We start from the raw sequence: 14493 nt of genomic DNA on the forward strand, positions 1-14493 counted from the left end.
AACAAATGAATGTATGACCTTAAACTTACTCTTTTTCTAAAGTCAGAACAATCTGAATAGGCCTTCTGTTTGGTCCTCCTACACATGACCCCAGGCACATGAACTGGAACAAATTGGTGACCCATTCTGAGCCAGCTTGAGGTATCTCATGTGGAATTAGAACACTCTGGCGGCTGGTATATGGATCTTCAACAAATTTAGCAAGTTTGTGCTCACATCGACATAAATGTGTTGGAGCTGGATGATCTAAAAGAAAGAATGAAAATTAAAATATTGGTAAACTACTTTCATAAAATATGAAATTAAACTCAAGATTGCATTTGTTTGTAAATATTTACATCTTCTTTAATATGCTTCTCAGTATCAAATCAGCTGTGCAACAATTATGTCATAATACAGTTATAATTATATCAATTTATCACCTGACAGCCAGACAAATCTACCATTATCTAGAGAGATAACCTAGACACAAGATCAATTATATCAATGAGTACTTTTAATCCTCTTAAACCAATAATGTAATTAACTTCTTGCAGACTGCAAGGTGATGGAAACATGGATCTGTCTCCTGAACCTAATGCTCTCTCCCCAGGCAACCAGTTATAATCTGGTTTCCTATAAATCCAGTTACAGGATTAAGGTAAGTAATCCTTGTACAATATGATAAGTCAGAAGTGATCTACCTGTACACGTAAACATTACCTAATTACCTGGGGCTTACTAATTATCTAATTAATCACTTGTTAACAACAAATATCAATATTGATTAAAAAGATTTTATTTTTTTTCAAATTGTTTACAGATTAAAATTATGTTGTATTATCTAAGAACAGATCTTTTGACACATTTTATTTTACAAATCAATCTATCTGTTATTCAGTTAGGGGCATTTTATCAACTAACTTCTTTTTGTCAATATTACATATTTTCAACAACAAATAAATTAAAAAAAAACACCAAAGAGTTAATTTTAAAGATATTTTCCCACAATTTACTGATAAACTACTTACTTTCATTGTGCTCTTTAGATGTGGCATGATTTGGGCATCTTTTTACAGGTTCTTGGACATGTTCAGGTTTCATGAATATTGGCATTGCACGAATAACACATCCTTGTGGAGGCTGTCTCAAACACTTAAACCGGATTGGGCAAGTAGTTGCCATTCTGACGTATAATTTCTTAAGTGACTCTGAGTACTGAAAATAAAGAGAATATAATATTATAACCATACACTAGGAAGTACATTTCACTGTAGTATTATTAAAAATATTATCTTAACGAAGTTATTAACGTTAAAAGATGCTGTTCAAAATATTGTTAGGTATTTTTCTTACAAAAACATTGATATGAAGATTTATATGAAATTATTACTATCGAATTTGAATTAATTGAATGAAACTGATTTATAAAAAGTCTTTAAGATTGAGGAAAATACTTACTGTCCATGTGGTAGACTTTGTCTCTTTTGATGGCTGAGAAAATGAAATGGTGAACCCATAATCACCGGGATAGTCTGTGCTGTAAAATAAAACTTATATTGTAAATCCTGACTTTTCATTAATTGAGAAAACACAAAAAATTACTGAATGGGAATGTTGCCATAAGAAATGAGGTAAAAGTTAGAAGATATTACTTTAGGAATTATTTTCAACAAGTGATCAAAGTACTGTGACAGACCCATCTTATTTTCTCTTTTAAATATAAATGGTTACTTCAGATAAGTTTCAATTCTCTATTTCTGGATAGTTTACTTTTGGATTAATAGATTGTGTAACAACATAGATAATTGATTTTCAAATATTATGATAGTGTAATGACCTATAAAATTGGTAAAAGAATATTCTCGGTATTGTTTACTTTCATTTGATCTGTAGGAAGGGCTTTTGTTATGTTCACAAAAAAATGACTGTCCATTGTATGAACTTCCAAATCCTAAATATAACAATTCTATTGAATAGTTTGGCAAACAACCATAAAAATTCAATACTTTAAATATTTATATTATCAATGAGGTACTTTGAGGGAAATTTATTTAAAATTTCTCTAGGGCTTTTCTTTAAATATATGAATTCATTTAGTTATCGTAATTGGTGATCGAACAAAGTTAATTTCTTGTTCTTGAACAAATGAGGATCATTTTCTTGGAAAATATTATTAATTTTCAAAGTCCCCTTTACTGGCCCTTTCAATATCTTTGTCACAAACCACTGATCACCTGTATTTACCTATATAAGATTTAAAGTGTTTCAGGTTAAAGCTTGTTTCTACGGCTTATTCTTCTACACCAATAAATATAAATACAAACACATGAATGCCTATTTTATTTTGTTGGTTTCGCATCAATGCGCCCAGATGAATAACGGTTTTGTGTACTAGAATATCATACACAAAACTAGCATTAAAGAATTTCAATATTTTAATTTGTCGACTAAATGACTTACTTTGATGGCACAGAGGGTATAGGTGACTGCATACTAGTATGAGGCGAATAAGGTGGGGGTGATGTGATTGTCTGAAAGAAAGAAAAATATACATTATATACTATATTCTATATAGGAAATAGTGGAGATACAACAGCTGTCAAAGTCAAACTAGTGATATTTTTTTTTACCATTTTTTGCTTCCTGTTTTATCATACTATAATGATCTTAAGACAATTTTTGTTTGATTTCCATTTTCTGATATCTTAGGTTTAGTTCATTTGATAATCTTATTCACTATACTTTCACCAAAAGCGTAGGTATTCAGATATATCTAAAGGTATGACAATACTTACATCATTGTAAGGACTTGATGCAGAGCTACCGATGATATTGGTCTGACTGTCAGGGCTCATAGAGCTAGCTGTAGTCGTTTGACCTATGATAGGATTCAACTGAAAAGAAAAAAAAAAACCATCATGAATAATATTTTTATTGTAAATACATATTGTTTCGTTACGCAGAAACTATTTTTAGTGCTTTACCTCAAATGGACATTCTGTATCATAGAACATGACTATGTATGAAGAGTGGACCTCGCCTATCGTGATTCATGTTCATTAATTAAGCAAGATTAATTCTAAAGATTGGTCATAAAGTTGGTTTAATTGATTCTAACATTGTCTGATATTCATCATGTAAGTGTAAATCTATTAATCACACTTCATGCTAATTTATTAACAGTTTCATCAACCTGATCAGCCAAAAGCATTTCTGATCTATAAATAATTGACCATATTCTTGTTTCCATTTAGGAAATTCACTTAATATGCAAATGATAAATTGATTATATTGATTTATCTATTATTAGATGTGTTGCTGATACTGAAGCTGACATTAGTTTCCCTGAATTATTTATGTTGACCAATCATTTAATAGCACACCTGGACAGAGATGCATAAAATTTCAATATTTTATCGTTTAATGATTAGGTGATAATGAGAAATCTTTTTACCTTTGTACCTATCTTATAGATCAGGGTATATAACAGAGTGTCCGAGATCTAGGTTATTTTTAGGAATGATGTTACTAAGAAAATTTCAACGGGGAATTTATTCTTTAATTACTTCAATTGAAACAGTGAACTTTAAAGTTAAATATAAATTCATGATCATTAAAAAAAATATAAAATTTCCCTATAAATTAATTAGTATAAAAAATAAGTTATATTACTGAGATATTTGATGTGATCAGCCAACTAGCTGACCTACCCAGAGAGCCATGTGTTTTCATGAAAAATTCCATTTAAAAAATAAGAAATGTTCATTTACAAAAAGGACAATTCGCTTATTACTTTACAGTGAATAGTATTTTTTTTTTAAACATGAATATCAAATTGAAAAATTTTAAATTAAAAAATACAAAATTTAAGACTAAGACACAATTTACTATTGAAATTTAACATGTACAGAAGATCTCTTACCCTATAGGTTGTAAATCCAGTTCTCTCAAATTTGATCATATTTGGACGGAATAGAATAATAAATATATCACAGACGTTAAAATAAAAACCACACAAAAGTTTCTGTCACTACTGATTCATTTCTCTGATATAAACTGACTTATACTTTAGTAAATGAAGTAAATACAGACAAGTCAAGTCTTGTTTTTCACAATTGTCATTAGCAACTTGTCCGAACCTGTCATACACGTTAATCAGTTGTTATATATATGTGAATACATTAAAGGTTTACCTGAGCTCACCTGTAAAAATTTATTCAGGTGAAGAAAAAAAAATCATTATTATAATTTACAAATTAATATTAATAAGGGTAAATGAGAAAACCAATAATCTATAAATGTTGAAGAGGCATTCTCAATACATTGATAAAACCAATGGCTTGACATTGTCATGGTTACCAGGTAAAAATGCTTGTGGCTATTTATAGCAAAACAGCATGGCAATGTTGACAACTTTATTTACAATATATGAAGATTGATTTTTATATTTTTATCCTACCTTTTAAATCACCTTATCCAAATTTTTAATATAAAAGGCTGATTTTATTTAACAATTTAAATTTTAGCTTTTATCAATATTCTGTTAAATGGGACAGTGAGATATTCTGACAATGATAAACTCTTCATCAAATGCAAACAAATTTACTAAGTGAGAAACACAACTACATAACTGTAAACAAACAGTTACACAGTTCTGTTGTGTATATCTTCATACAAGCTGAGAATGTCATTTTTTAAATCAAACAATGGAAAACTTTAAGATGTTTGTACAATGTTAATCACTGTTGTTTTTAAATCTGTCATTTTTTTTATTATGAGACATCAAATGACATGTTAAAAACAAACTTTTGCTTTTAACCAATTTAGTTATTAAGTGTGACATCTCATGTGCATGTAATCTTTTAACAATTGTGAAATTAATTTTCTATTGTAAAAAAAAGTTCCTAATGCAAAATTGACATGGGTGATATTTATAAAACTTTAGATCTCAGATCTCTTATATATAAAAATCTTCCCAACAGACAATTGATTTTACTAAAAATTTATAATTTTTTTTTTTTTAAATTCTTGTATTGAAATATGCCTTTAATATGATTAAAAGAATGGTCCTAATATTTTTTAGAAAAAAGATTAATTAATGAAATAAAAAATTCTTACCAAATCTGAAATGGAATCATTGGATGTAATTCTGTATTTCTCAACAGATATACTGGTTTCATCCTCAGCTTCACTGAATGCATAGTCGATTGATTCCTTAGATGTGATGTTTGTGTATCCCCTATAAAAATAAAAATCTCAATCAATAATAATTTTCCAAGATATATTTTTTTAAATGACTACATTATTTTTTGTACATCATTTTACTTTGATTTATTAAAAAAAAAAAATTTGAAATTACATTTGATTTTTTACATTACTGGTTTTTTTTCTATTATTGACATAAGAATTTGTATGTGCTTTTAACTGTGCAACATGCACTCACCCTTCTTGTGTGACCTCTCCCAGAGTATTCCATAAATATTCAAATGTTTCTTGGCTCATTGGTGGGCCTGATGGTGTGCATGTAGTTGAAACTGAAGCTTGTGACATTATGGGGTGATGATGAGTGAATTTTCCAAATCTGAAAACAAATTAAATATAATAGTAAAACATCATTCCAAATCAACTGTTGACTTTCTAAGATGTTTCAAACTTTAAATATGCGAGTTGTCGAAAAATATAATTTTCAACCTTATTGTAATCTACATTTACTGTGCTTACCCTAAACTTTTCAATTCATTATCATTATGGATCATCTCCGGTAAAACTTTCAAAGAATATTTTTCAATGACTACACACACTTAATAGTAAATGGCTAAAAGTATGAAAGACCGGTGGTACTGATCTGTAAAACCACTCAAGTGTGACAACAATGTCATACAGGTACCGTTAGAATGTATATATTCATCTTTTACTGGACGACTCCTTCGAGAATCAAGCATCATATAAATTAACCAATCCACTTTACAAATTTTAAACTGACAAATATTAAACAACAAACATAAGTCTACAGAAATTTGAGTAAAATATAAATCCCAAAATGTCAAAAGGGCCTTTACAAAAATTTACAATATCCAAATCAATTAATGTTGCTTCAAGCGTTTCGTCATCTTTGTTTCCTTACTAAAATGGCAACAAGATAATAATTTACAAATTTAGGAGACCAATCTAGTAGAACAATTTCTAAAATCCCATATCCATATATTTAAAATTTGATGACAGGCATTTTTGAGAACTATAAAAAATATGATTTGACAAAAACTTCTTGAATAAATAGTGATATTTTTTCAACTTGACATTTCTATAAATAAAAAATTATTACTGTATCGACAACAATTCTTTACTTACGATTATGAACATGAAAAGATAATGATAAAACACTCAAACCATACTAGATATAAACAAACACTTCGAATGAAGGAAGCCTCCATGTAACCACGTGGTATGTAAATAAAATAATGGCCGGGTTGCAACCGCGGGAAAACACGTCACAACATATTGCACACTTCAATACACAAAATAAAATCCATTGATTAAACTATCCAAGGTAGGATCTATCTTACCTGTTCTAATTAATGTGGTGAGATGAGAATGACAAATGATACTTTTTCTCGGTGACCGTTCATTTTTTATTCACCTGAAGGGATTAACGGGTTAATTGGTTGACCAATCAAAATTCAGCCGGTGCGATGAAAAAGATTACCTAAGATTACCGTTTTGTGAGTAGAAGTTCCTAGTAAAAACAAATTGATGAACTATTGTTTTCGCTCCACGTGGGTTATGGAAGTGTGAAAACAATTACATTGAGAATTCGATTGTTTGAAGAAGCTATTCAGCACAGGAAAACTTTTTTGCATGTGTGCATTGATGCTGTTTTGGTCGGATGAATATTTTTGGCGGTGTATTCAAAATGGCGGAAATCACATGTTGACACTTGTTTGTGTATTCGATTAACTTCAACATCTTTAAATCTTCAATGACATTTAATAAAAAATAAACTTTTTCAAATATGAACTTTTCTGAACTGTTCCGTCAAACAAGTCAGCTCTGCAAATTCTCTCCTGATGGAAAATATTTGGTAAGATTCACATCTGTATATGAAAAAGTTTGTTTATAAATGAATGTGTCAGAATATAGGACGTTAAATCAAATGATGGAGTTTATATATATGTTACCTTCCTTATTATAACAACACATAATATTTTAGTAAGAAATCAGCTTTTTTAGTTAAACTTTTTGCAATATTTTATATGTTTCGTAAAATATTCTTAAATGGAAACGGCTATTTTCAATAATTTAAAAGTTTTGATGGGGTTTTTTTTAACAATCAATGACAATAAGTTCAGTTTGAGTAAAAAAATGATTTTACAACTGCAGTTATGTGGATTAACTGAATCACATATTTACCATGTTTACAAAATATATATACATTTTCCTATTTTTGAATGAGTATATAAGGAAATGACAATGGGATATACTTTACAACACTAATTTTATTCAAAATCTAAGGGTTTATCAATGTTTGGCAATGCCAGAGACAACTATTCAATAGACAATGCACTGAGGATAGCAAAATTATTGTTTGTCTTTTTTTTCCAAAGATATTTCATATTTTTTTAATCCCCCAGTTGTGTATTCCAATATACTTCAAAGAAAGAATATTGTTTGCATCCTACAAAGCTCAGAACTATAACTCACTTCATCAAGCTAATTAAATTGTGTCTTTTATTTTCCAATCATTGTAATTAGTTTGTTTTGCTTCTAAGTATTTGGCTTGTGTTCTAATTAATGTAGTAGGCTTGTGTGATCTTAGTAATAAAAAAATAAAGATTTTCTAAGCCAATAAAAAAGCAGTAGAAATTATAGTGAAGATTGTATTCATTTTCATATTGTACACAATTTTGTAGTTGAAGATTTTTTTAAAACTTTATTTTTGATAAAACTTTCATACACAACTAGCATAATTATGAAAACAATGTGTGTATACTGTTTATATAAAGATTTAATATAATAAAGGGTTACAAATGTCAGTCATTTATTAAAAAAAAATTAATGCAAGAAAAACAAAGTAATTTTATTTGGATTAGCCTTAAGAAAACACAAATTAATACATAATTATGGTTTTAAAGAAATTAAACAAAAAGGTCTTAAAAATTCATATTGTTGACACATATTATTTTAAATGTCTACACAACTGGATAACAAATATTTTGTCTGACACTGTTTTTGTTAAATAAAATAATAATTGTGGCATTATTATTTCTAAATTATTAATTATGATGCTGCTTGCTGCTTTGTTAACTAGGTGCAATTTAGGCATTAAAATTTGATGTTTAAAAAATATGTCAGTTAGGGTGTCAGACAAAAAACATTTGGCATATTTTCCTTTAACATTGTTTTAAATGCAGAGTTGTTTGAATAACTAGTTGATATGTTCCGTTGGAACTTTTTAACTAGTCACTTTGTTCCGGTGGATCTTTTAAACCAGAGGAAGAACAAAGTAACTAGTTAATAAGTTCCTCCAGAACTTTTCGACTAGTTAGTTCTTTCCGCCCGGAACTTTCCAACATCGGAACAAAAGAGCATTTACAATAACACATGTATGATTTATGAATATTATAAATTTACTTTTGAATAAATACAACAGAAGAAAAAGATGTGTCTATCCATGACACAAAGTCAAAATAAAATTGAGAATGGAAATGGGGAATGTGTCAAAGAGACAACAACCCGACCAAATAAAAAACAACAGCAGAGGGTCACCAACAGGTCTTCAATGTAGCGAGAAATTCCCGCACCCAGAGGCGTCCATCAGCTGGCCCCTAAACAAATATATACTAGTCCAGTGATAATGAACGCCATACTAATTTCCAAATTGTACACAAGAAACTAAAATTAAAATAATACAAGACTGACAAAGGCCAGAGGCTCCTGACTTGGGACAGGTGCAAAAATGCGGCGGGGTTAAACATGTTTGTGAGATCTCAACCCTCCCCCTATACCTCTAACCAATGTAGAAAAGTAAACGCATAACAATACGCACATTAAAATTCAGTTTAAGAGAAGTCCGAGTCTGATGTCAGAAGATGTAACCAAAGAAAATAAACAAAATGACAATAATACATAAATAACAACAGACTACTAGCAGTTAACTGACATGCCAGCTCCAGACTTCAATTAAACTGACTGAAAGATTATGATTTCATCATATGAACATCAGGCACAATCCTTCCCGTTAGGGGTTTAGTATCATACCATCATAACATATATGAGAAGAACATAGCCCGTGTCATGCCAACAACTGTTTTTAGAATAAATGTGTTTAGTTCCGATGCAAAGACCTTATCAGTGACGCCAAAATATGCAATCTTTAATGACTTGACAACAGTATCGTAATTATATCCCTTCTTAATAAGTCTATTCAAAGGTTTTGTAAGTTTCTGAGGTGAATACTGACACCTTTGTGCTTTATAAAGAATATTTCCATAAAAAATTGGATGTGAAATACCTGAACGTATTAGAAATCTGCATGTGGAGCTATATTTACGAATGCTGTCTTTATACCGATGATAAAATTTAGTAAATGTTTTGACTAGTTTGTGATATCAAAAACCCTGGTGTAATAATTTTTCAGTAATACATAAACAACAAAAACATAGCAATGGAATAGCACTTTTATTGCTGATCTTCATCACAAAGTCACAGTGAGGCCTTCAACTCTAAGCCAAAAACATAGCAATGGAATAGAACTTTTATTGCTGATCTTCTTCACAAAGTCACAGTCAGGCCTTCAACTCTAAGCCAAAAAAACTTTCCTCACTGCAAGCTTCAAGATGGTTCCTCTCTCAGAATCTGAACACTTTATGTGTTGTTCTTCTGCACATTGTATAATTTGAACCCAACTTGCATAAGTAAAACCTGTTATGCAAAGAACTGTTATGACCATATGACATGGATGTAAACATACTGCTTTCAACAATGATCATAACATATATTAATCTATAGAAAGATTCAACATGAAGAAAAACCAAACAAATGAAAACCAGAAAACCAATCTAAATGGCTTATTTCATGCTTAAATAATAATGGTTGCCTTGTTTTTTAGGCTGCAGTTGTAGAATTTCGTCTGATTGTCAGAGATGTAGATACCTTCCAAATACAGAATCTATACAGTTGTCTTGATACCATACAATGCATAGAGGTTTGTTAAGAAACATGGCAGGATTGCAGCATACTAATAATAGACTTTTAAAAATAGACCAAGAAAACCCAAGAAAAAATAAATAAACCCTGTACATATGTTTCTATAGCAGATACTTCTTTCAAGTTTAACTGTTTGACTTTTGAAAGGAGATGAAACGCATAAGCATTATGAATTCAACATTTTGTTTAATATTTGAATCGAAAAAGATTTGAAATCTGATAAAAAAAATGTATACTTATACAATTCTTTGAAAAAATGTACACAGTATGTGATGGGTTTACAAGAAAAACAACAAAACATTTTCTAAGCAATAAAAAAGGGCCAAAAAGGTTGATGTGAACTTTGCTATTATGGTTTTAAAGTTTCAAGATGACATTGGAAATCTTATCCACAAATTTTAGGATTTTTATCTTACCGAATCCTGCATTTAACTCTAGCAAATTCCCTAAAAAGAGCATTTTAAAGAGCTAGTACTAGTTTGTTGCAATGCTGAGCCAAGGTTAGAAGTATAGGGTAGATGATATGTTACCCTTATATGAACAACTATTTCCAGCTTCTGTTTATGAAGTTAATACTTGCAAATGAGAGGAAATAGTCTAAACATTGCCATATTCAAGAAAGTAATATAAGTGATTATACATATGAAGATATTAAGTAAAGTTTTGGTATAGATTAAAATAATTATATATTTTTATTTTCAGTGGTCCTCAGATTCCCAGTTTGTTCTGTGTGGTTTATACAAGAGAGGTGTAGTTCAGGTTAGTGTTGGACATCATCAATTGATCACAGCCTATCTCATTGTTTGTAAATTAATTCTGTAAATTCAGAAATTAATGCATGCATTTATTATTGGAAATCACTGGTTATGGTAAAAAATTCCTATGTAAAACCATTCAAACAAGAAAAACCAACTTTCTAATCTATATTAAAAAACATGAGAAACGAGAAACACTTTTAGTTTTATCGAAAGAAAGTTTATATATATGAAATTGAGAACAAAAAATATATATAAGTGAAACACTTATGAACGATATCAACAAGTGACAACTGCTGAACATTAGATTAATACCTAGAAACTAATTTTAAAAGGATAAGGCTACAAATGTATTTAACATTAGGAACAAAAATTTGGATATAAAAAAGTGAGGCAACAACTAAACAATGCATTAAAACAATAAAAAGATATTCAAACCTTGCAAGCATTGTCGTCCATTTTATCATTTTGTACTATGGATTTTTACCTCTACGAAAGGGGAGCCAAGACTGCTTTTCCCACCTCTGCTCTAAGTTCCCTTTTTAATTTAAATCAAGAGATGGTTGTTCAATATTATTGAAAATTGCATAAAATATCATTCAGAGCAATGAATAAGATATTAAAATGCCTTATCTTATGGGATTTAAATAGCATTGCATCATTATCTTATACAATTCATAATGAAAAGTGATAGAAAATAGATTTAGTATACAATCCGTAATTGTAATGTATTCATCTAAATTGTAATCTCAATACTGTGAACCAGTGACATATGCACTGAAAGCCCTTAAATCTTAACATATTAAAAAGATTATTGTTCGGAAGTTTGACATTATTAAATTGTTTTCTGTTATGAATTCTTATATACTGACCTTCCTTTGTGTCAAACTGAATCGATTTAAATAGACACTTTTATGGTATTTGTTTAAAAGTAGGACTTATTGTACTTTGTAATAATAATACAACTTTATTTGAAGAAAAATGAAAATAAATATAATTGAAAAGCCAAGATATTTTCTTATTTAGATTGTAATTAGAGTTATCTCCTCTTATATGAAATCTGCTTTTTGATGGAGTCTGTAATTTGCATTTGAAAAAATAAAGGGATGGGGTAGATTTATATATAGTAAATGGGACAAAGCTGTGTTTTTTTCAGTCAAATTAGGGATTTTAATAATTAGAAAGTACTTTAAAAGTACTTGGTTAAGAACAAAGCTGATGAATTCAATGGAATTTTGTTTCTAAACTTTACTTTCCTTTGTTGAATTGAATTAGGAGTAAGCATAGGTTTTAAAACAAAATTGTATGCATTTAATCTTTCATATTTAGATTATGCTAAGAAAATATGAAATTAATGTTTCTCAATTAGTTTGTTTAAGACCAAAATCATTGTTAATATTTAGTACTTATAGCTACTTAAGTTTTTTTATTTAAATGACAGCATAAAAACTTATTGACATCTTGTATACTTAATCTGAATTCAATGTAAAAGTATGGATTATTTATTAGCAATAAAAACAAAAGTGCAGTATTTGTTTATTTTTCTAATATTTTCAATTTTTGACACCTATTGTAATCATTTACAATTGATAAAAGTTTTTTTATTTAAAGATATTTGGCAACTTCAAAAGAAAATAAATAAGTTATTTCTTTTTATTTTACCAGCTGATTAAATTTGATTTTTAAGTAAAAATCTTGTAAATCCATATAATTGTTAATCTAGATAAAAAGATAAAAGAATAAATATGTAAAAAATAAATAAGGATCAATATGATATATTTTCCACCTAAAAAATACAATGTCTTTTTTATGTAAATAGGAACAACCCCTTTGATGTATTGTAATTTTAATTAACAACTATGTATTGCTAATCAGATTAGAATCAGATTTGTAAGTAATTTTACAAAATCTCTTAACCTATCAACAGGGAGGTGGTAAATTTTGATAAACACCTTAACACCAGTTCACCTGATCCCATTCCTTTGAAGTATACTATATTGTAATTACACACCTAAGGAATACGTGTATAACTGTCCCCCCTGTTGTGTGATCAGCATGGTGTGTGTATTTTCACTTTCTTTCTCACAATAGGTGCTAGTTTATCATATGTAAACAAATGAGAAAACTATTCACTTAATTTTATACCCTAAGTAAGAGATGAAAGAGATAAAGGCCTTCATTGGATTTGTACTAATGTTTAATATCTTCACAGCCTAATTCAAATTTTGATTTCTTATTTGAAAATCAGCAGGGTACAACAATTTAACTTAAAAAAAGATCAAAAGTATAGTTTTAAGTTTCCCATAAAAGATATTTATAAACTGTTAGTTGCAGTAAATAATTGATTGAATATGTTATCATGGGTTCTAAAATGTAACTAAGTTGTTATATTAAATGTGATTTTAAGATTAAAAGCCCCTAAAATTGTGACAGTATTATAAGAATGATGTATTATGAACACACCAAGCCCAGAATATATCCAGGACAAAAAAATGATTCTCTGACATTAATCACTCATCAAATTGCTTCACAGGCATCTTTACATTTTTCAGAAAAAGTTTTGATTTGTAAAAGTAAAAAGGTTTCTATGAATTAAATAACATTTTATATTCCAAATTTCCAAGTAGGCTGCTGGTCATTTAGACATCACTGAAAAGCAGAGGATTTTTTAGTTATTAATGAAAGGTCCAATATCTTTTTGTATTAAAGTCGGTTTATAATAAGAGTTGCAATATCTTTTTGTAAGTCGGTTTATAATAAGAGTTGCAAATATTTTTTTTTAAAGTCTAATGTTGAATATAATTTGCGTCCTTAAAATTGATCATCATTAAAACAATTTCAATATTTTCAAAGTTTTATCAAATGCTATAGTACAATTAGTAATGTAATAAGGTTTCCATAGTTATATATTTATGAGATTTTGTTTTTATCCTTAGCTGTTGTAATTCTTGATAAGTTAGGTTGTTATATCATTGATATGCACCACACTTATTAAGTTTTTGTTCTCAATTTCATATATATAAACTTTCTTTCGATAAAACTAAAAGCTACCACACTACAAAGAAAGAAATCTAAATCTACTACAGGGGAGTTAACTCTATATACATGTTAGTCTATCATTACTCTAGCAAACTCAGATACAGCATTTAAAAGTAAAAGACAGACAACATATTGACTTTCGTTAAAATTAAAGTTCTCCTCAAGTTCCTAACTGCCATTTTTAGTTTGTTAAAAGTCCTCTTTACAGCCTTCATTGGAAAGGACATGTACTATGGTAAGAAAAGGATTTCTGATATATGCTATATTCAGCCATAAATGCTTTCATATAATTTGTATATAAATATTGTAATATAGGTATGGTCAATAGAACAGCCTGATTGGAACTGTAAAATAGATGAAGGTTCTGCAGGACTATGTGGTGTCCATTGGAGTCCTGATGGCAGACATATTTTAACTACAGCTGATTTTAATGTAAGTATATAAAATGTTAGAAGTTGTGGTATGATTGATAACTCATTGAGACAACTCTCCAACAGAGACCAAATGAGGTAGT

The 14493-nt window shown here is 29.0% G+C and overlaps 2 protein-coding genes across 11 annotated transcripts in view; one reads left to right on the forward strand and one right to left on the reverse strand.

Moving 5' to 3' along the window:
• Nucleotides 1–14493, reverse strand: part of LOC143057788 (cellular tumor antigen p53-like) — a 51431-nt gene that overhangs the window by 12360 nt on the left and 24578 nt on the right. For 4 of the 10 annotated variants that reach the window (XM_076231182.1, XM_076231188.1, XM_076231184.1 and 1 more), the window contains 7 exons: nt 5426–5563; nt 5101–5221; nt 2778–2876; nt 2443–2513; nt 1441–1519; nt 1011–1197; nt 30–246 (listed from right to left, as the gene is read on the reverse strand). In XM_076231182.1, the coding sequence (XP_076087297.1) occupies nt 30–246; nt 1011–1197; nt 1441–1519; nt 2443–2513; nt 2778–2876; nt 5101–5221; nt 5426–5563 (912 nt within the window). Of the gene's footprint in view, nt 1–29; nt 247–1010; nt 1198–1440; nt 1520–2442; nt 2514–2777; nt 2877–3904; nt 4072–5100; nt 5222–5425; nt 5564–5703; nt 5754–6330; nt 6463–6545; nt 6660–11378; nt 11405–14493 lie in introns of those variants that run through there. The other 6 variants (XM_076231185.1, XM_076231187.1, XM_076231186.1 and 3 more) reach the window with 6 other exon arrangements.
• LOC143057790 (WD repeat-containing protein WRAP73-like) overlaps nt 6555–14493 on the forward strand; it is a 56272-nt gene continuing 48333 nt past the window's right edge. The window contains exons 1-4 of the mRNA XM_076231193.1: nt 6555–7060; nt 10088–10183; nt 10888–10944; nt 14295–14411. Coding sequence (XP_076087308.1) covers nt 6992–7060; nt 10088–10183; nt 10888–10944; nt 14295–14411 — 339 coding nt within the window. The 5' untranslated portion in view covers nt 6555–6991. The remainder of the gene's footprint in view (nt 7061–10087; nt 10184–10887; nt 10945–14294; nt 14412–14493) is intronic.

This window comes from Mytilus galloprovincialis, chromosome 13 (assembly GCF_965363235.1).
Source record: "Mytilus galloprovincialis chromosome 13, xbMytGall1.hap1.1, whole genome shotgun sequence".
NCBI lineage: Eukaryota > Metazoa > Mollusca > Bivalvia > Mytilida > Mytilidae > Mytilus > Mytilus galloprovincialis.